The sequence below is a fragment of the Lagopus leucura genome, unplaced genomic scaffold (genome assembly GCF_019238085.1).
Source record: "Lagopus leucura isolate 7727_CA_CO unplaced genomic scaffold, USGS_WTPT01 Super-Scaffold_100016, whole genome shotgun sequence".
Lineage (NCBI taxonomy): Eukaryota > Metazoa > Chordata > Aves > Galliformes > Phasianidae > Lagopus > Lagopus leucura.
Window position 1 is genome coordinate 13,469,007 of NW_024962270.1, and position 20,030 is coordinate 13,489,036.

Genomic DNA, 20,030 nt, shown 5'->3' on the forward strand with positions numbered 1-20,030 from the left:
GTTTTCTTAAATGTTTAATCTGGGTGTTTATCACTCATTTTTTTTAATCAAAGCTAATCATAAATCTAGTATTAATGCACACAAATAACAAAACCCAGAAGAACAAGTAGGCCAATATAACTCCCCCTCTTACTTTTTATAAAGAAATTCCCCTGCGGCAACTGCTACTGGCCGATGAGCTGAATAAACCAGATGGTAGACATTTTCACAGTCTTCTGCAGTCAGAACTTCTTCACTACTCCTAGGAGTGAGGATGGGAGGAAGAAAGAAAAGAAGACTGTCTCAAAAAAGTATGAAGTCCAGCAATGGGAGACAGAAATAAAGAAGAATCTAAACCTTTGCCTTCAAAGGTTTGAAGGCAAATGCCAGGTCAACCTAGCATTCCAAGAGTAAAAACAGGGTACCTTAGTTTCAGTGTCTTCCTACACAAAAGTTACCAAAACAGTAGGAGTATTTGGTAGGTCATTATGCTCACAGTTCAACTACTGTTCAGGAGACACTGTATTGCTTTACTTCAAGTCTGCCACAATAGCTTCTAACTCACAAGGCTCAGTTCTACATTTCTAGCCCTTATGCAATCTTAATATTTGTTATAGGTCAGGTAAGGAGACATACTTACTGTAAAACAAGAGTGAGTAATTTTATTGCTTGGACTGCAACATCATATTCTTTGTCAAGAGTCATAGACACAATTCTATCCTAAAAATACAAAAGAAGATATTTTGAGAAAAGAAAGAAAGGAAATACAGCAAAAAAACCCACAATTTTTGGATGTTCTTAAAAATATGAAGTCACACTAACCTTGAATCGACTGGTGAAGAGTTCCAATTTGGAATTAAGCTCTTTATTATAGTAAAGCCCTTGCAGAGCAGTTAGGCATTTCAGTCTTACTTCCCCTTGCTAAAACAAAATTTTAAGAATTGGATTAAAAGTCACGTATACAATGTGATCTTCAGATCATACAAGGCTGTCCAAATTCATTCAAAGACTGAATGCTGGCAAGATACACTACTGATAACCATGTTAATGGCATAACAATGTCCTTTTTTATAGTAAGTGAAAAAAAAAATAAAGTCTTGTTGTGTTGGTATCTTTAAGTCAAGATATACCCGTTTCATTATCTGAAGATAAATTTTAAATGCTTAGAACATTTTAGAACTAAAATTCCACATGCTTCCTTTCACTTAATTACAACACGGAACACCTATAGCATTAACAACCATCTCTTGTGAGATCAGAGCTACTAAGTAGATAGAGGGACAGGTATTCCTCCCAAAATGTACAGCCACAGATGCACTTTGCAAAGGTCTGCGATAACTGACTTCACACAGTTTCCTACCACTCCGCTGCCAGGAGCTACCGTTGTTTCCATGCCAAACTCGCAAACAACATGGGTGAGAATCCCACATTTGCTTCACTTCAAGTTCAGTAGCTTGAAGAGAATCTCCAATACACTATCTGCAGCAAGCTGCTGACTCTACAATGAATCAAGGATCATTCATAAGCTCTGATTTTTGACGGCTCCACCTGGAGAATAATCTCCAGTTTGCAAGTAACAGTTTGAGGCACTCACCAGCACCAGAGAGGACTTATCTTCCCATGATTTTTAAAATTATATGAAGATGTTAAAATAGATCATTAATTTGGCCAAACAGAAAAAACAGCTTGGCTATTTGGCTGGACTATTCCATATGAAATGCATGCAATTTAAATAGCACTACAAAACAAAAGTCTGCATCAGCAAAAATATAAGTAACTAGATAAAAGGGCAAAGGCCATTTCCTTACAGATCTGTACATACCCTCTAAAACCATTCAAACCCTACGTGTATTTTATATGCATCTCAAACACCAGTGTTAGCAAGTGGCTAGCAGTGACTGGTTAGAACAGCTGAGATCAGAACCCGGTTTGGCAGGATCAACAACCGAAATGTGGACTTTATGGCTGATGATTCTGCTCCTTATGCTCAGGGCAGCTCACCTTATCATGCATAGTCCACCCTACATATTTTAAGTAGCTGTCATTGAGAAAGGCGTCACTGTACATCTTCATCCATATTCCGATTTCTTCAATACAGATAGCTCTTATTTCAGCAATTGCATCACTGTGGACACACAAAAGGCAAAAGGAGCAAGAAGATAAATAGTTATAATTAACTTATCACAAATTATAATCTGGATTAATGAAAACATGTAAAATATAAAAAATATTTACGAAACAACTTACCGGTATCTATGCACAAAAACACCTTTAAATATTGCATTCATCATGTTCTCTATTTCATCCTGATTTTCCTGAAGCTGAAAAAATGAACAGAGCATATGAACACTGAGCACCACTTTTACAGTTTGTTTGGGTAGTGTTGCATCTAGACAAACCAAACTAAGTTATCATTTACAAATAATGCGGCGATTAAGTTCTTTCCTGAAATATAAATCTGAATACAGTATTGCAGAAGAATAATTTCAAGAATATGGAGCAGCTGGAAAAAACCAATCACAAACAAGCAATATAAGAATGCAGAGCTGAAAAATAACGTAAGAGACAAATTCAGTCTCAATGCAGTCAAGCAAAAACTGGAAAAGTGATGCGTACAGTGTCTTAAAACAAAAAAGTTGTGTTTGCTTTAGATGTATAAGAAAGTCAGCTAAAAGATGCAAAACTAACTAAATATTGTTGGAAGACAATTTATTTTTGCAGTTTGAACTACAATGGTAGGACAGAATGAGTCAATATTCTTCAACAGAGAAGCTGAAGACTGGGGAAGCAGACACTCCAGTAGGGCAGATTGCAACAAACATATAAACAGGCAACAAACGCCACCACCGAGGAGACCAAAATGAACAGTGATGTGACATTACCCAGAGAGAATAATGGTGTGGATGGGCAGGTGTTACAGAATTCCTGTATACAGAAATCTCCTACAGAATTTTACACGTAACAACAAGAACCAACATTTCCACACCATTAGAAGATTTTTAAACTGGAAGGAAGAATAAAGAACTAAGCAAGCAGCAGCAGCAGACTAACTAACCAAAAAATCTGACATGCTGTGAGCCTAAATCTAATAACATCTGTCTTCTAAGTTGGAGAGAGAAGAAAACAGTATTTAAATGAAAGACACACAAAAAGAATCCAAGAACATGATGCATTCATCAGATACGGCCGAGTTACGAATGGAGCAACAAACAAAAATTGAACATCAATGTTGCTTGGAAACTTATTTTCATTTTCATGCAAAAACAAAAAATCCCAACTTTAGCTAGAAAAGGTGGAAAGGAATCCTAACAGCCAATATATGCAAGAAAAATTCACATCACTGCCATCATCTGTGTATCATGTATTACATAGAATTGCACTGGTTTGGCACACACATCCAGCACACTGCACTTAATTGTGCTTCTTGGGTATTTAAGAAGTCAGTCTCAAACAGACAGGCATTTGGGAGAGGTGACAGCAAACAAAGCTGTTGGTTTACCTAAACTGTTTCAAGGCAGTAAAAGCACAAGCAACAGCACAACAAGCTGCAGAGCAAAGGGGAGATGCTTTCCCTTTGATCATCAGAAAGTTAATTCCAAAAAGAAAAAAAGAAAAAGCTCATTCCCCAGAAATTAAAAACCAAAACCTGAAAGAGCTAGAGCTTTCAGCAGCAATTGTCAGCAATGAATCAGCAGATCTCTTATGTACAGAAAAAAAGAAAACAGAAGTAGGCTGCACTGCAACTTGTTTGGTGTTTGGTATACAAGAAAGGACCCTGTCAGAAGCCTACAGTGCAGTTTCTACCGAGACTGACACCGACACCATAAGAGCAGTGCTGCACATTGAGATCGTCAGGTTTTTCTCTAGAAGCCAAAAAGCAGCCCATGCATGGTAATCTGTTACGTATTTCAGGAAACTCATCAAGGAACCTAACAAATCTTGTTTATTACCGACTGCATTCTCTCTTGCTAACTTTCCTAAGCTGGCACTACCTGAATTGTACCTCCTTCTACAGAAAAACAGAATGGAAGAAGCGTCCTTCAAAATAATTAAGTTTTTTGAATATTAAGCACGAACAAATTAAAGAATGAAACAAAGAGAATAATAACTACCCTTACAGATACAAACAAACCAAAAAACCAACACAAGTCCCAGGGCAGAAATAATTACTTAGCAGCATTCGTCCTCCAGCAGTCACAAAGCACTCCAGCAAAAGAAAATTGCACTAACCTCCTTTCTTTTCTGTAGTAAGAGTTCCAGCCTGTCATTAGCACGCTTCCCAATGATTTTATTTCGTTCTGCTTCGTACTGCCGTTGTGTGTTGTCCATGTTAATACTAAGATTTAACGCCACATTCACTAAAGCAGTCATCAGCTTCATGGCTACAAAAGAGCAGAAGGAAGGACTTTTTACAAGGCACCTGGCTTATGATGGATGACAGACGGACACCCTGATACCTCCTCCTGTCAACAGTTTCTGCATTTACAGAAGTATTCAATGTAAATTTGTTTCTTGACAAGCAAACTTCAGGACCCAAGCACTGTTTTACACAGCACCAATCCTTTACTTCAAATTGCCAAGCACCATTACTTACCAATACAATGGATAAATTAATATTTTGTTCCTTCCCTTCCATCAATTTTTTAACACTAATGGCATTATTATGGAATTGATATACAGGACACGTATCCCCAAAACATGGGCAAAATGCAGGATTTACAAATGTTGTCCAAGAAACATTAAAAGGATTCCACTATTAGAATCAATTAATAGACTCATGTTACCCCATCATTCAGTGTCAAATACACAGCTCTTTTCTTTCAAAAGGGAATGTTTTAGACAACTAATCACACCATACTGCACCACTCTTTTCTCATGGTTTAATTTCAACAAGACAACTCTGTTTATCTCTTCATCCACGTGCATAAGTACCAAAAGGATGCTAGGCAATTAGAGGAAAGAGAGCTGACCACTGTAAAAAGTTTGGGTTTGGTGGTTTTTTTAGTGGTTTTTTTCTGAATCATTCCTTTGAAAAATAATTCAGACCATGTTGGCCACCTCCACATTTAAGGAGTAGCCATCAGTAAATTCATTTTTCCTATCACCTTTTTAACTCTAAGGCTGAAACTGGCTTACACAGGCAGGGCACAGACAGAATGTTACTGGAGCATGTCTCACCCACAGAAAGCTAACATACTGATACAAAGACATGCCCACATTCCTAAACATCCTCATACACTGCGACAAGGACATCAAGATGAAAAGGAGTAGTCTGAGCTAATCCTAGAAGCCAGGATTACTGCAAACAGCACAAGCCCACAGGGCCAGCTGGATTGCACCCTAGAGTGCTGAAGGAGTTGGCGGTGTGGCTGCCAAGCCAATCTCCATTATCCTTCAACAGTCTTGGCTAACCAGAAATGTCCAGTGGACTGGAGACTGGCAAATGTGATGCCCATCTTCAGAAAGAGCTAAGAAGATGAGCCTGGTAGCTACTGACCTATCAGTCTCACCTCGGTGCCAGGGAAGGTTATGGAATGGACAATCTCAGGAGCCATCACGGATCAATTAAAGGTTAACCAGAGGATCAGGCTTAGTCAGCATGGGTTCACGAATGGTAGATCCTGTTTGACAAACCTGACTTCATTCTATGACAAGGTGACCCACTCAGTGGATGAAGGTAAGGCTGTTGTGTGGTCTACCCAGACTTCAGTAAAGCCTCTGACACTGTCCCCACAACACCCTCGTGGAGATGCTGGCTGCCCATGGTCTGGATGGGCATCGCTCTGCTGGTGAAACATGGCTGGATGGCTGGGCCCAAAGAGTTGTGGTCAGTGGAGTTAAATCAGCTGGCGGCCGGTCATGAGCAGTGTGCCCCAGGGCTCAGCACTGGGGCTGCTCCTATTGAACATCTTCATTAGTGATCTTCACAAGGGGGCTGAGCGCACCCTCAGTAAGTTATGGATGACACTAAGCTGGGAGATCTGCTAGAGGACAGTAAAACTACACGAGGACCTGGATAGACTAGATTGATGGGCTGAGGCAAACTGTATGAGTTTCAATATGGCCAAGTATCAGGTCCTGCATTTTGGTCACAACAACCCCAAGCAACCTTACAGGCCTGGGGAGGAGCGGCTGGAAAGCTGCCTGATGGAAAGGGACCTTGGTGTGCTGATGGGCAGTGGGCTGAAGATGAGCCAGCAGTGTGCCCAGGTGGCCAAGAAGGCCAATGACATCCTGGCCTGGATCAGGAATGCTGTGGTGAGCAGCACCAGGGAAGTCATCCTGCCCTGCACTCGGCACTGGTGAGGCCTCACCTCCAGTGCTGTGTTCAGTTTGGGGCACCTCAGTACAGAAAGGAATGGAGGTGCTGGAGCAGGTCCAAAGAAGGGCAACAAGGCTGGTGAAGGGCCTGGAGGATGTGTCCTATGAGGAGAGACTGAAGGAACTGGGGCTGTTCAGCTGTTCAGTCTGGGGAAGAACTGGGCTGAGGGGAGACCTTACTGCTCTCTTCCAATATCTGAAAGGTGATTGCACTGAGACTGGGGTTGGTCTCTTCTCACTGGTGACAGGATGAGGGGAAATGGCCTCAGGTTGCGCCAGGAGGTTTAGGTTGGATATCAGGAAAAAAGGGTTGTTAAGCACTGGAATGCACTGCCCAGGGCTGATTCCTGAATGTGTTTAACAACTGTTTGGATGTGGTGCTCAAGGATACAACAACACAGCAGTGGATTGTTAGAGTTAAGGTAGCATGGTCAGGTTGTGGTTGGACTTGATGACCTTGATGGTCTTTTCCAACCTGAGCAATTCTACGACTCTATGATTTAGCTGTGGGTTGTTATTAGCATAATATGGTTTGGTTGAGATTGGTCATGAAGGCTTTTTTCTAACCTGAGCAATTCTATGATTCTATGAAATATGTAAAAAGACTTTGTTGGCTGTCTCAATCCCATTTAAAACCCAATCATCAAGAGTACAGGCTGTGACACATTGCATGTGAATTGCAGAAATCACTACACAGAATCAGTAGAACTGACCACTGACGTGAACAAATGCAAAAATCACTGTGAGACAGAAATTGACATGCAATGGAGTAACTTCAGCAACTTTTATTCATGCACAACTCAAGTTTTAGAAAGTAGTAAAACCTTGTTTCTGAAGAATCAAAATTCCTATTTGCCATATGGTACAACAAATCAACGGTGTAGCAGGATCAGCTTATTCACTTGCAATAAAAGGTTTTGTTCCTCCTTCTAAAATAAAGGCCTTGGCTATTGGGAATCTCAAAGCAGCACCCTAACATGCAGTGTTCTAATGCACAGTCAGTGAAATGGAGCATCTGACCAGCCACCTGCAGCTGAAGTCAGAGATAAGTCAGCCAGCTCCAGCCAACTAACAGAACTACTTCTAGCACAGTACTATTAGCAGTCCAATCACCTCACAATTGCTACAATAAATCCTCGTGTGGTTGAACTGCTGCACAATGCCGTCCCAGGCCCTTCTTCCTTATCCTGTGCAGGCTGCTCATCATGGAAAATTTTAAATAAATATGTCATACTCAAAATACATCAAGGACAAATTTAAAAATCAAGTAAACAGAGAAATTTGGTGGCTGTATCACTGATGATGAATTCTTTATAATTATTGCTAATGTAACGAATGGAAATGCTACTGTCAATTACAAGGAATTTAAATTTGTAATAAAAATTGCATTCCATTTATAACATGACTCTGGTTTGACTTAACTCAGAGCACGTACAAGTTCAAGTGCATTTTGAACAGTTGGTATTTGCTTTTCCTAATAGACCTAAAGCTAACAAAAATGAAGTACAAGGCAGCTGGTAAGGAACTATTTAAATAATTCAGTAATTTGCAGTAATGTGCTGAAAGCTGTACCAAAACTAGCTGCATTACAGACGTGTATCATACGAAGGAACATGAGTTGAACGCTGAATATCAAAACATTCAACAATTTCTTCCTGTGCAACACAAGACATAACATGGAAGCAGTACGCAGATAAATAAAGTTCACTGACCTGCCAGCGTGCTAGTGTGCCGAAATGCTCTGACTTGTGAGTCTGACAGCCCCGTGAGCAGTGAAATGACAGTATCCATCATATATTCATCATATATGATGCTATATTGACATTGTCGGACGAGTACTCCAATGAACTCACAAAAACTGGATTTAAACTTCTTCCACTGGGGACCAGCCATAGTTAGAGGATAATCTCCACTGTCCTATTAAAAAACAAACAAACACAGATATACAAAGAGGAAATTCTTTCAAAAGTCTTAGAAGTTGTTTTTAAGTGAAGATTAAAAAGAGATGAGTAAAACTTAAGAGCCAAGACCTCCAAATAAACTCATTCCACTAACAGACATCCACCATAATTTACAGCTCAGGCTTGTTATATGCAGAGACAACATTCTGGAAGTAAATATTTGCAAAATAAGCAAAAAGGCTACAAGTCCCAGAAAGCACAAAGTACTGAAGTCTTAAACAGGAAGCATGACCAAATTAAAAAAATACACCACTTACAGATTAACGGACACACTGTCATAAATACAGCAAATATTTCACAAGTTCCTTAAAAAAGCCTTTAAGGGCCTCACAAACACAGGGAGGTGTGGAGGAGATGAGAGGAAGCATGTCATAATGCCCCACAGCAACGGGAGTTCCCACTGTTCTAAAACTGAGCAGCAGATATTGATTTCTTTACCCAGGAATAAGCCAGCTCATATACACACACAGCCTTCACTGAATTTGTAGGACTAAGAAATACAATCTTCCTTCATGAGGTTTTGACACTTTTATGGTTATTCTTACACTTGAAAGAAACCTGCAGCAACACGATCCAGTAAGATTAGGACAGGTTTAAAAAATAAAGAACACACATTCCCAGCACTTTCATTAAATTACCTCATCAAATTCTTCTGTCATTTTTCGGATTATTTCAGAATTCTGCATGTGTCGGAACATCTCAGCTGTAACAACTCCTGCAATTCAGATATTAGATTATTAACACTTAAACTGAAACAGATAGAAGGCAAATGATGATGTATCTCCTGCTATGACCAATTTTCACTCAATCTACAGATTATGGGTATCTTTTTTAGTGATGGGGGTTTTGCATTGATTGCTGGGTTTTGTTGTTGGTTGTTTTGTTTTTTAAAACTAAGTTAAACAGTCTTCAATTTGGCATCTGTAAGAAGAGAGGAATACCAGCAGTTTTCTTGCCACTACATACAATGTGTGCACACTAAAGTTCACTCATTCATTCACATTCAGAAGTCAAGGAAATGTGTACCAGCCCTCTTCATCAGCTGGCAGAACATAATTATCTGATCTTTTTGGATTCAAGATTCTAAATGGTATCAGACAAAATTTTGAACAGTTCCACTGCTATCTATTGACTTCTGCACTATAATAAATTCAGTGATTTCATGAAATTTCTGCTTCTCTTAGCCACAAATTATTAGAGTGCAAAGGGAGATAATGAAAGAAACAGATCTCCTGAAGTTTATTGCAACTGTACTGCAAAATTCAAGACATGTATCATCTCAGAAAGTAGGAAGAGATTCTGTCATTTTGGCTGGTAACAATAATCAAAAGGTCACTGCTCTGGAAAGGACGATTAACATCTCTGAGAAATGCTGTAAGCTCTCTGAAGATTTATACATGTTATAAGTTTATCAGGAGACACCTGAACTGAGCAAACTACATCCAGTCACACTTAATACTCAAGTGCTGTGACACTGCAGAGTTACCTTCTCATCTTCTAAAGGAGGTAAGAGGGAAAAGAGTGGAGGATGTGGATTAGAGGAAAGAAAACCAGAAGCTCCCAAACAAAAGAAAAATGGAAATACAATCTACTGAAGACAGGCTACCATGATGCTGTCCATAATACCCTGCACATCAAACACTTCTAAAAGGCTACTGAGTGATCTCTGAACACCTCACTGATACGAAATAACTAAATATAAACTACAGCTGCAAGACCAAGCAAGCCAAGTTTATCAACACTAAAACACAGATGGTATTCTGAAATAATACCAGCAATTGAGGAAGATGTGGGAAGTATTAAGTACCAGGACTCCATTCTCTCCAGTGTGAACACAAAAGATTTAATCTACATTTTAAAGTACTTCTGTAATACTTCTAAACCTTTTCCTCCCCCAGCTCCCAACTTCAGAAATACTATAGCCTACAAAGAGAAAATCATGCTATAGCAGCACATAAGGAGCATATAAAGTAACGTTTCAGTATCATTTCAGCATCTTACCTTTGCAACCCGAACACTGAATGAAAAAGTTGATGAGATCAAGAAGTGCTATATCCCTGTCATGTTTGTATGACTCTATCCAGTCATCCACCACAGACTGAAAATAAACAAATACAAAGGCAACGTTTAGCTTTTAGAAACTGAGCAGTTGGTACTATGTAAGTGCTTTCTGTAAGGGATTCTTGGTCCTTACACTAATAGCTGGAACACTGCATTTTTTGACTGATGTAGAACAACATGCTGGACGAGCTTTTACTCATAGAGCACCGCTTTGTCAAAAACAATAATAAAAATAGTGTCATCCATAAACATACACAGGTACAGAAGTGACACCTGCACAAAAAGCAAGGACTACCTTACAGTACCCTCATTTTTTCAAAGAGGAGATCAAAAATAACAAGTAGCTTTTTACAGAAACAGAGTTTTTTGTTTGCTCATTTCTTTAACTTCTCTAAAGATACAACCGTGGTGATCAGTTCCAACAGCTGCAACTCCCTGTGCTCCTCCTAATCGTTACCCCTATGATGAACTGTGTTGCACGCACGTGAGCTGTAACATAATGAACAGTACTGCCCTATGCTGCATGGGCATTAATTGCTTTGTGTTAACTAAAACCAAAGCACAATGACTAGTAGAATGGCAAAGCAACAGAACTGTTCTGCTACAAAACCTTCAAGGGAAGCAAATTAGCAGGAAATATGCAATAATGTTTGTATGGGAACTGCTGAGTCACGGCCTGAACCTCTGATTAATCACCTGAGGTGAGCCTTGAGTCAGCCAGAGGAGCACAGCTGAAGGCAATTCACCTGTGCTGCCGGAAGGGGTGGAGCCAGGCTGCAGCCCTCCTGGACCTATTTAAGAGCTGGCTACCAGAGGGGAAGGATCTCATCTGGAGGTCACCTCTCTTGGTGTTATGTGGTGAGCTCAGCTGAAGGGTAAGCTCTTCCACTTACTCTCTTTTTGTTATCGTTGTCTGCTTTGCCTTACTCTCTTGATTATATTGTGATTATAACATCTTGATATCTATTGATTATACAATCATATTGTGATTATAACACCTTGATATCTATTGATTATACAATGTCATACGCAGGAAGAACTCATGCACAATCATCTTTAAATCATTCATGTGTATAGTACAAACCATTTACTGCAGAAACATCCAAAAAATACAGGATACCATTTATTTATTAAAACAAGCAGGAGAGAATCACTTGATATCATGCCCTAAAAGCTGGGGCCTGAAGCAGGAGCCTGCAAGTGCCAAGAGGGCTGCACACAGACCCAGCTTCCTGCATACGTACCACAGTAGCTGCAAACTGCATTTTCAATCCCAAAGATAGCCTTTCTGCCAGGCTGAGGAGTCACATGAGTGAGTCAGCAGGAACTCTCCATGGCTGGCAGCCTCACACTTTAACCCTCTCTTCACTGAAGATGTGCAGAGTCAAGCAAACTCTGCTGATTCATATTTTGAACGTTATTTTATTATACACCCGGATTATTCACATCTGGTACTTAGAAATGAAAAACCAGTTCTTCCAAATTCTAACAACGTAAAAATATTTCCTTATCTTAACCAGTAACTAAAAGCTACAAAAAATACTTCAAGCTTAATTTTAGTAGATCATCCGTATGGAAAACCATTGTTATATGTAACCTGTACACTCACCCAAGTCTTAGGAATATCCCATGCCTTACCTGCATAGCACTCTTGCCCATTTTAACTACTTCAAACAGCATCATGTTTTCCACACCATTCTGTTGGTGATGTCCATTCATCCGATTTGGACCACCAGGTTTCCCTCCTCCGTTTCCACTTTTCCCCTTTTCTGCAGGTCCTTTTTTACCTTTTTTACAGGTCTGCAATCACACACACACACTTCTTAGTCAGTTTTCATGTAGTAATAAAAATAAACAAAACAATGATCAACACTAACATATCACTTACATGATGCAACTATGCACAGGCCTTATGTTATCGAAACCCAGATTTAAAATCTGAAGTTGAGAATAACAGCTGATGCTGACTGATACAAAGACTAACTGGATTCTACAGGTTCCATTTCCTCCTCCTCTTTAAAATCTTTTGGCAGTTAAAAATGCTATTAGTGACAGTTAAGACACAAAATGTTTTCCTTGTGTTTAAACAAGATTAATGAGTTTTTAATTGAATTATTGTTTTTTTTGTTTACTTTTCCAATGAAAACAGAGCCAGAATTAATGACACCAACCAGAAAAGACTTCTTATTAGCAGTCTTGAAGTTGAAGTACTGCATTTTTCCCCCATTGCTAGCACCTTCACAGCAGGAAGGAAACATCACGCCAATAATCAAGATCAATATTCCAATGAAAATACAAACATGAACTCTCCCCTCAGAACATTTCAATTTAAAAAAAATTCAATTCTGTCTCAGCTTCACACTGAGTGCTGAACCATTACTTCTACAACACTACAATTTTTTATTTCAGTGTTTTTCAGTGTCCCAGTAAAACGAACGTACTTTTCCTTTGCCTTGTTTTTGGTTTTTTCCTTCAATATCCTCAAAGTCTGTATCGGAAGAGAAGTGTGTTTCAGACTCCCTGCAAGGATAAAAGACAAACCATTTACACATCTTACCAGAATCATTCTTAAATAAACTACATGGAGTCACACCATGCTCTCGGTTCAGTAAGCCACCTCCAACAGGGAAGCCGTCTCTTCCTCCTGTTTAAGTCTACTTTCAAAGGACAAATCGGAGCAAATCCCCATGCTCACAGCTCACCCTGCCTCAGCCCAACACAGTCATTTCCTTTTAGCCTCACTGTATGGTTTTCACAGGTAAAGGTCAGCATAAATAGCAGCAAGTTGGAAACTTCGTTTTTGGCATGTGCAAAAATTACAGTGCCTCTGCCATCAAACAGCACTATAAGTATCTGTCATGAATACTTGAGAGAGAAAACACAACAACGAATCCACCACCATCCTTCACAACCAAAGTGTCTCCATACATTTCCTGCTACCTCACTATGAGACACACTGAGCAGCTCTGCTGAAACGTGCAAGGGAAGAAAGGTCTCAGGTGACATTTCTCCACCAGAGATCATCTGCTGTTCTCTGTAAGGTTACGTAAGATAAAAAGATGTTTAATATGATAACTTCTAAAGTTGTTTGATTTCCTACATCATTCATAGATGCTGCATCAGAATGCAAATTCTTTATTGGCCATGTCCAAACCAGAAACAGACGAACAAATAAATAAATCACCTGAATTATTATAAAGCAATAGCTTAGATTCTCTATTTCTGCATTTCCTGTAGGAAACAACTCAAATGATGCCATTAGAGCTTATTTTAACACATACGGCAGTATCAATTCTAGTTGCTATCATAAATTTCTAGTACACCTTTCCTGATGCAATTAAACACTGTAATCATAAAGATGACCTGGACTGTGGGAAGAAAGACCCATTCAATATATTTACTTCTAACATTCTAAAGCACCCTGGAAACCCATGGCTCCCCACTACTGTAGAACTGCCTGAAAGGAGGTTTCTGTCCTGCCATGTTTATTTTCTGGTTTTGCCAACTATATATTCTGTAACAGATTGGAAAAAAAAATCCTGAATCTTGCAAAAAAGTGATGAGAAACCTTTACTCTTCAATGCTTCTTATGGGTTCTTTAACAGGACAGAGCAGAATACAAACTCCAAATGTTTCATTAAACAATGAACTGTACCCACATGCTAAAAAAACCAAAAACATTACAATTTGCTTTCTCATTAAAAGAACACACACAACCAGCACAAAACTGTGTCTTTTTGGATTTTTTTTGAATCAATTTAATACATGTCAACAGATTGTTGGAAAGGATTCATGCTAACTTCTTAACAACAAACTACAAGGAGGGAACAGGATTCTTCTCATCCATTTTTACATTTTGAATACAGAAATGAAATAATTATTGGTTTAAAACACTGTAAATTTTAATACCTATTCTTAAGAACTGGAGGAAGCTTAGCGGTCCCATCAAACGCACTTGGCATTTGGGGTTGTAGATGAGCAACTGGGGCAGGTTGCCAAGGGTAAACACTCCAAGGTTTCAACTCCCTGCGAAGAGGGAACTTTGAATTTTTGTTACCCCTCAAAGTGTTTCTTACTCAATACCTTCAATCCCAAAGCCACAAGACCAAAAAGTTGATCATGATTGTTTTCTATTAGCAAAGATTAAAAATTGATTTAAAAACAATTAACAAAAACCAAGCACTTCTAAACTGTTTTATTCACCACTAAATGCTCAAGAAAGAACTCTAACAATGCTTTATTTTCATCAACTTCTCAATAAGAAAAACGATCTAGAACCCTATTCCCCTATTCTGTTTCCAAGGGAAACAACCAGCTGTAGCTATTACCACTAAGCAGCACACACCAGAAAGTTTAAACCATCTGAATGAAACTAAAAATTCTGGAAGCACTTACTGGAGGAGAGTAAAATCAGTTGGTATTTCTGGAGCTGCTATCATTTCTTTATCATCTTCTGGAACACCACTGTATTAGAAAGATATTCAAAAACCAGGCTGAAGCACAAGCTTACTTTCCTTTCTTCCTTTGTAGCAGTCAACTTCTGTAATTAAAAAAAATAAATAAATAATTAAATACAGTTCTTATTTTTTCCCTCCACATATGAAGAAGTAGAAAAGTTGGAAACAGAAAACATTCAATCACACCGCTGTTTCCAACCAAGGCTTTTCCTCTTTAAGATGCTGTGGTTTTGACCCTTCCCGTGATCCTCCTGAAAAGCACCTCCACAAACATTGGGAGAGTCGCAGTAGAAAGAAATACAACACCATTAAGTACAAAAAGTTTTTCTCAACAGTATGAGCCATCTCAAAAGGTTTCCACCTATGCTTTGAAAGTAACTCTTTCCTAAGTCTGTCCTAGACTGAAGTCTGAACTTCAGTGCCGCTCTCTGCAGAGCCCAGGCTCTACCATCAGCACTCAGACACCATGGCTAAACAAACCAAAAAGCAGAACTGATGCTAAACTTAAAGCACAGTGTGAGCACCCCTAAGGACATTAAGCACAGCAACTCCTCTTCTCCAAGGTGTAAACCTGGCCGACACTTAGTGCAAAGACAGGCTCTCTTAAAGTCCTTATAACCCAACAAGCTACTTCACTGCCTTCCCTTAAGAGCCAACAATCCGGGCTTCTAACAGCTTGAACATGTAAAGCAATTGACATGCCTCAAGCAACACCAAGGAGGAAAATACTGCCTATAAATTATAAAAAAGAAAATCTTCAGAAATAGCATAACACCTTACCATGAAAACTTAAGACTGCAAAATCCTCGTTTTTCAAGTTTTTTATAATATTATCAGTTCCTCTTTCATTTTATTTAACTCACTTTCCCATCCTTAGTGGGAAAAGAAGTCACTGAATGCTTCAAATGTGAAACTGCACCATGCATACCGAAACCTCCTATGGCATCTGCCTCCCTCAAGATAAATTCCATGCAGATCAGTGAAGCCCAAGATTCAGGTGTTTGAAGTCACAACAGCAAGGAGAGGAACCTTCAGAGCTGGAAACTGCTGACCGTGCAGCATGCTGGGCTGATGAGGTATGTGTGGGAAGGATGTCACTTCGGCATGCTAAGTACATTCTGCCTGCTGTCTGGCAGCAGTGATTCCAAGCCTGCATTTCAGCCCAACACACAGATCAAGGCTGCATATTTATTCCTGCAAATGCTGTGTGTGAATGCTAGGGGCCACTGCAGCTTCCAGAATTTGAAGAGCTGAGAGAAACCATCAACCCTAAACTTCTCTCATTCTGCTTCTTCACATTTCATACGGATACATGGAGACAAAAACCAGACTGGAAACAAACAGCTGTGAAGGGAAGTTTGGGGTAGGCAGGAGAACCCCCAGACAGCCTACAAACGCCCCAGCCAAGTGCAGCCAGAACACTGATAAACGTTTTCAAAGCACAGCTCCTGTAGGACAGCATCACCGCTGCCAGGGCCCCTGCCTACAGCACAAAGCACATCGCGCTTCTGTCCCCGGGCCTGGACTGCATCCAGCCAGGACATCAACCTGCCTGGGAATGGCTGCCGCCCATCTCCTGAAGGCTTGTCAGTCAGCACCATCTGCTGTAGCTCCCCACTAACACGGGGCAGAACACATCCCAAGAATTCTATTCTATCCCAAATCACCCAGACGGGCTGGTTCTGCAGGGGGGAACCCAGCATGCAGCCACCAGCGGGGCAAGCACTGGTGTCAGCACAGTCATCTGCTCCTTGCATGCATGACGCAACGCTCCACGCTCAGGATTATAATTATTCCAACTGTATCATCTATGTAAGTCTGCTTTTTGAGAGTCAGAGGAATACTGTAAAGAAAAAAAGTAACAAAAGTACGTGAGAGTCCGGGCAAATGACCAAACTGCATTTTCTAAGTCAACAAAGTCAGACCAAACCATGAAACCTGCTGCCTGTGGTTTATACCCAATCGCTCATCTCAGGACAAGCAACAGAACAAGACAGGAAAAATGGCACTGCCAGGGCACAAGAACAGGTAAGAAACACCACATTCCTCTAGGGGCTGAACAGTTTAACGACTAAGAGTTAACGCTCAGAGAATTCCTCTTGAAGGAAGAAGAAAAAGTTTGGCCTTCATGAGTGCAACGTGGCGCTGGTCTTAATGGAGAACTGTACTTAGGTGAGTGCCCTGCAAGAATACACAAGGTAAGACTGTAAGGGAACTCCAGCAGGAAGCCCAGGCCCCAACAGTGCCCAGTACAGCTGTAAGGGCCCCAGGAAAGTCCCAGAGCGGTGGCAGGCAGCCAGGCCAGTCCAGTGACCCCGACCAGCAGGGCCTAAAGGAAGCTGCCTGAAAGGAGCCTGTCTGCTGTGTTACTCTAATCACTATTTTTTCCCATGAACACTTCCACTGGCTTTGAACCCAAAATGCAGCTGCCTTGATGTTCCACACGAGAAATGCCACAACAAGGCCACATGCTACGAAGAGCCGCGTGCTGACCCTGAAGTTCGCCGCATCCCAGTTTCACCAGCACTCTCTGACACTGGGCCGGCCGCTCCCCAGCACCCCGCTCCCAGCAGTGCCACTGGCCATGCCCTGCTGGGCGGCTCTGATGGGCCACGCACAGCCCTGGGCTGGGAAACTGGTGAGAAATGAGAACTGCCCACAGAAGCAGAGCATTTCAGAGTTTCTGAAATACCAAGCTCTTCCTAGAGCAGGCTGAAAGCAGGAAGGTGACATTCATGCAGATCCCATCCCAAACCTGGAAATCCCCCATAGCCTACTGACATGCAATGAAAAGTACATTCTTTTAGTAAGTTAAATCCACCTCCAGTGCATCACAAAATGCAGTTCTTCATATATATATATATATATATATACATATATATATATATATATTTGCATATTTGTATGTTCATAGGATCTCAACTTTAATTTTCCTAAGCAGATGATGAAACCTCTCAGACTACAGAAACTTTCAGGAGTCATTCAACTTTGTGAAATCATAATTAAATTATTAACTATAAAAAGAAAATGTATCCTGCTGAAAGATCACAAGGTGGAGCTCTAGCCTCAAGCTAACTGAAGGAACTCCAGGAGACAGGTCAGCCAGAGGTTGACCCAGTTATTTCTCTGCAATAAAATTCATAACAGATTGCCAAAACAGCAATAATACTGCAGCACGTTTCCTTCAGATGTATATTTCAATTACAGAAGGACGCCGGAAGATTCCCCTCTTCCTGAAATTAATGCACGCACACAGCTGATTCCATGGCAGACGTGCACCTCGCTCCTGCTGTACAGGCAGGCTCTGGGAGCAGAAAAGTTTCAAGATATGCTTTCTTTGTAGAAGCAAGGCAGCTCCTTACTGCAGCAGCCTTTGGCGTTTTGCTAACGATATGTCTGTGAACTAAACAACAGGGGATCGACAAAAGGAGCGCAGGAGCACTAATACCTTGCTAGCTCAACGTGCAACAGTTTCTATTTAAAAATCTGACAGTTCGAAGGAAGTGCCAAGCATGAGCTACGTAACCACCATGTGCCTCCACTGGAAATCTGTTCTAAATGTCAAAACGTACTTATCCCCAAAACACAAAGTAGGTGCAGTCAACTCAAATCTGTTGGTGAAATGCTGTGACCCAGCAGAGGCTGACACAGCAAGCAGCCGGTGCTGAGCCACCTGCCACCAGCAGGCCAAGGAAACACCAGCACCACCCAGCCAGCAGCCCTCATCACGGGAGCACGCATACGTACAGCACAGACAGACACACAAAATGCAACGAATCCTGAGACCTGATCCACAACCTGGGTTTTATACTCTTGTGTAATCACACTAATATGAGCGTGCCTGTATAACAATTTGGGTGGAGGGTAAGGGGGGCTGCTCTGAGGGTTCCCCGTACACACACATCTTTTTTGTTCCATTTGTTTCCCTCTCTTTCCCTCTTTTCTTTACAAAGTAACTCAGCAGAGCTTTCCGGACAGCAAAGAGATACAAAGTTTGGACATGGCTTCATGGTCAGGACAAAGATTGAGGAAATGCAGAACGACTGCTCAGAGGTGCATTGATTTTTCACTGAAATTCAGTTAATCATATATAAAAAGCAGAGACCTTGCTTCCTTAATTCAGAAAATTAGAGGACTTCGGAGGATGCTCTCAGCTGACTGAAGAACAGTTTGCTGCCTGAAGAAGTTTGTCCCTGAATTATTTATCTGTCCGTGAAGGAGAGGTGATGATTCTTCAGAACCAATTATGCAGCAGCAACAGTTAAAATGTCAGCCAGATGAGATTTACATCAAGGACCAAAAGTATTCCCAATAATTTCTTTGAGTTGTTTCACAAGAAGAAAGCTGGTATAAAATAAAGTGTGCCCCCCAATACCTACTGAGCAATCAGAATTTGATTTCATAAAATATGGTTCATTTGTTTCCAAATAATTATTATTTTTAATTACAAATAATCTGCATTCAACTTCCCAAGAAGGCTACAGAAGGGATTTTTAAGCAAGACTTTGAGCACCCACTTGGCGTTCCTACAGGCCTGAAAGTGTGCATTATTTCTACCAAAATTAAACAACAGCCAACTAGCTGTAAAGCAATTTGGTCATTTGAGTAAAACACAGAAAATATACTTTGAGTAGCACTCTATATTGTAACAACCGCACTTTAACATGATTTAGTTCTAACTGTATCAGCAGTTTGATCATATTATGATAGCGTAATCAAGACTAAACTGAACAATAATGCAATTAAAACCGTTAGATGCGTGGCTATTTTTGTGCCATTTGCCCAACAAGTGAGCCCTGCAAGTGCTTCACAAGCACACACGACGCAGCAGCCTCAGCCCGCGCTACCCGCACAGACTGGGTCTGCTGCACAGCAGTGGCTTGCAGCACAGAGCTCAGGGCACAGCTAGCATCCCAACACAGAACCTCACAACCTACTGCCATCAAGCTGCCATTTTTCTTTTGTCTTTTATAAAACTTTCTCTTCAGCTGCAAACAGAATTCTGAAAGCAAAACCCTTATTATTTCATCTTTGCGCGGTTCGCTCTCCATCGAACCAAGCTGCAGCACCAGGGTGGCTCAGACCCACAGAGCTGGGACCAAAGAAAGCACCAAGAGAAAGAATGGCCAACCCGAGCCCTCTGACCTTCCCACCTGACCCTGGGGCCGGTCCTGCAGCCCAGCTGGGCTCCTATCTGCAGCCCCACAGCAGAGCCCCGTGCACCGCCAGGGCCCACGTCCTCAGAGAGCCA

At 40.9% G+C, this 20,030-nt stretch overlaps 1 protein-coding gene across 2 annotated transcripts in view; it reads right to left on the reverse strand.

The window, feature by feature from the left end:
- The window catches only part of STAG2 (stromal antigen 2), a 70,145-nt gene that overhangs the window by 22,771 nt on the left and 27,344 nt on the right, over positions 1–20,030 (reverse strand). For both annotated transcript variants that reach the window (XM_042876318.1, XM_042876317.1), the window contains exons 2-13: positions 14,718–14,862; positions 12,764–12,842; positions 11,961–12,122; positions 10,263–10,359; positions 8,900–8,976; positions 8,013–8,217; positions 4,210–4,361; positions 2,227–2,300; positions 1,981–2,104; positions 802–900; positions 620–699; positions 134–241 (exon numbers count right to left, since the gene is read on the reverse strand). In XM_042876318.1, coding sequence (XP_042732252.1) covers positions 134–241; positions 620–699; positions 802–900; positions 1,981–2,104; positions 2,227–2,300; positions 4,210–4,361; positions 8,013–8,217; positions 8,900–8,976; positions 10,263–10,359; positions 11,961–12,122; positions 12,764–12,842; positions 14,718–14,761 — 1,301 coding nt within the window. In that variant the 5' untranslated portion in view covers positions 14,762–14,862. The remainder of the gene's footprint in view (positions 1–133; positions 242–619; positions 700–801; positions 901–1,980; positions 2,105–2,226; positions 2,301–4,209; positions 4,362–8,012; positions 8,218–8,899; positions 8,977–10,262; positions 10,360–11,960; positions 12,123–12,763; positions 12,843–14,717; positions 14,863–20,030) is intronic.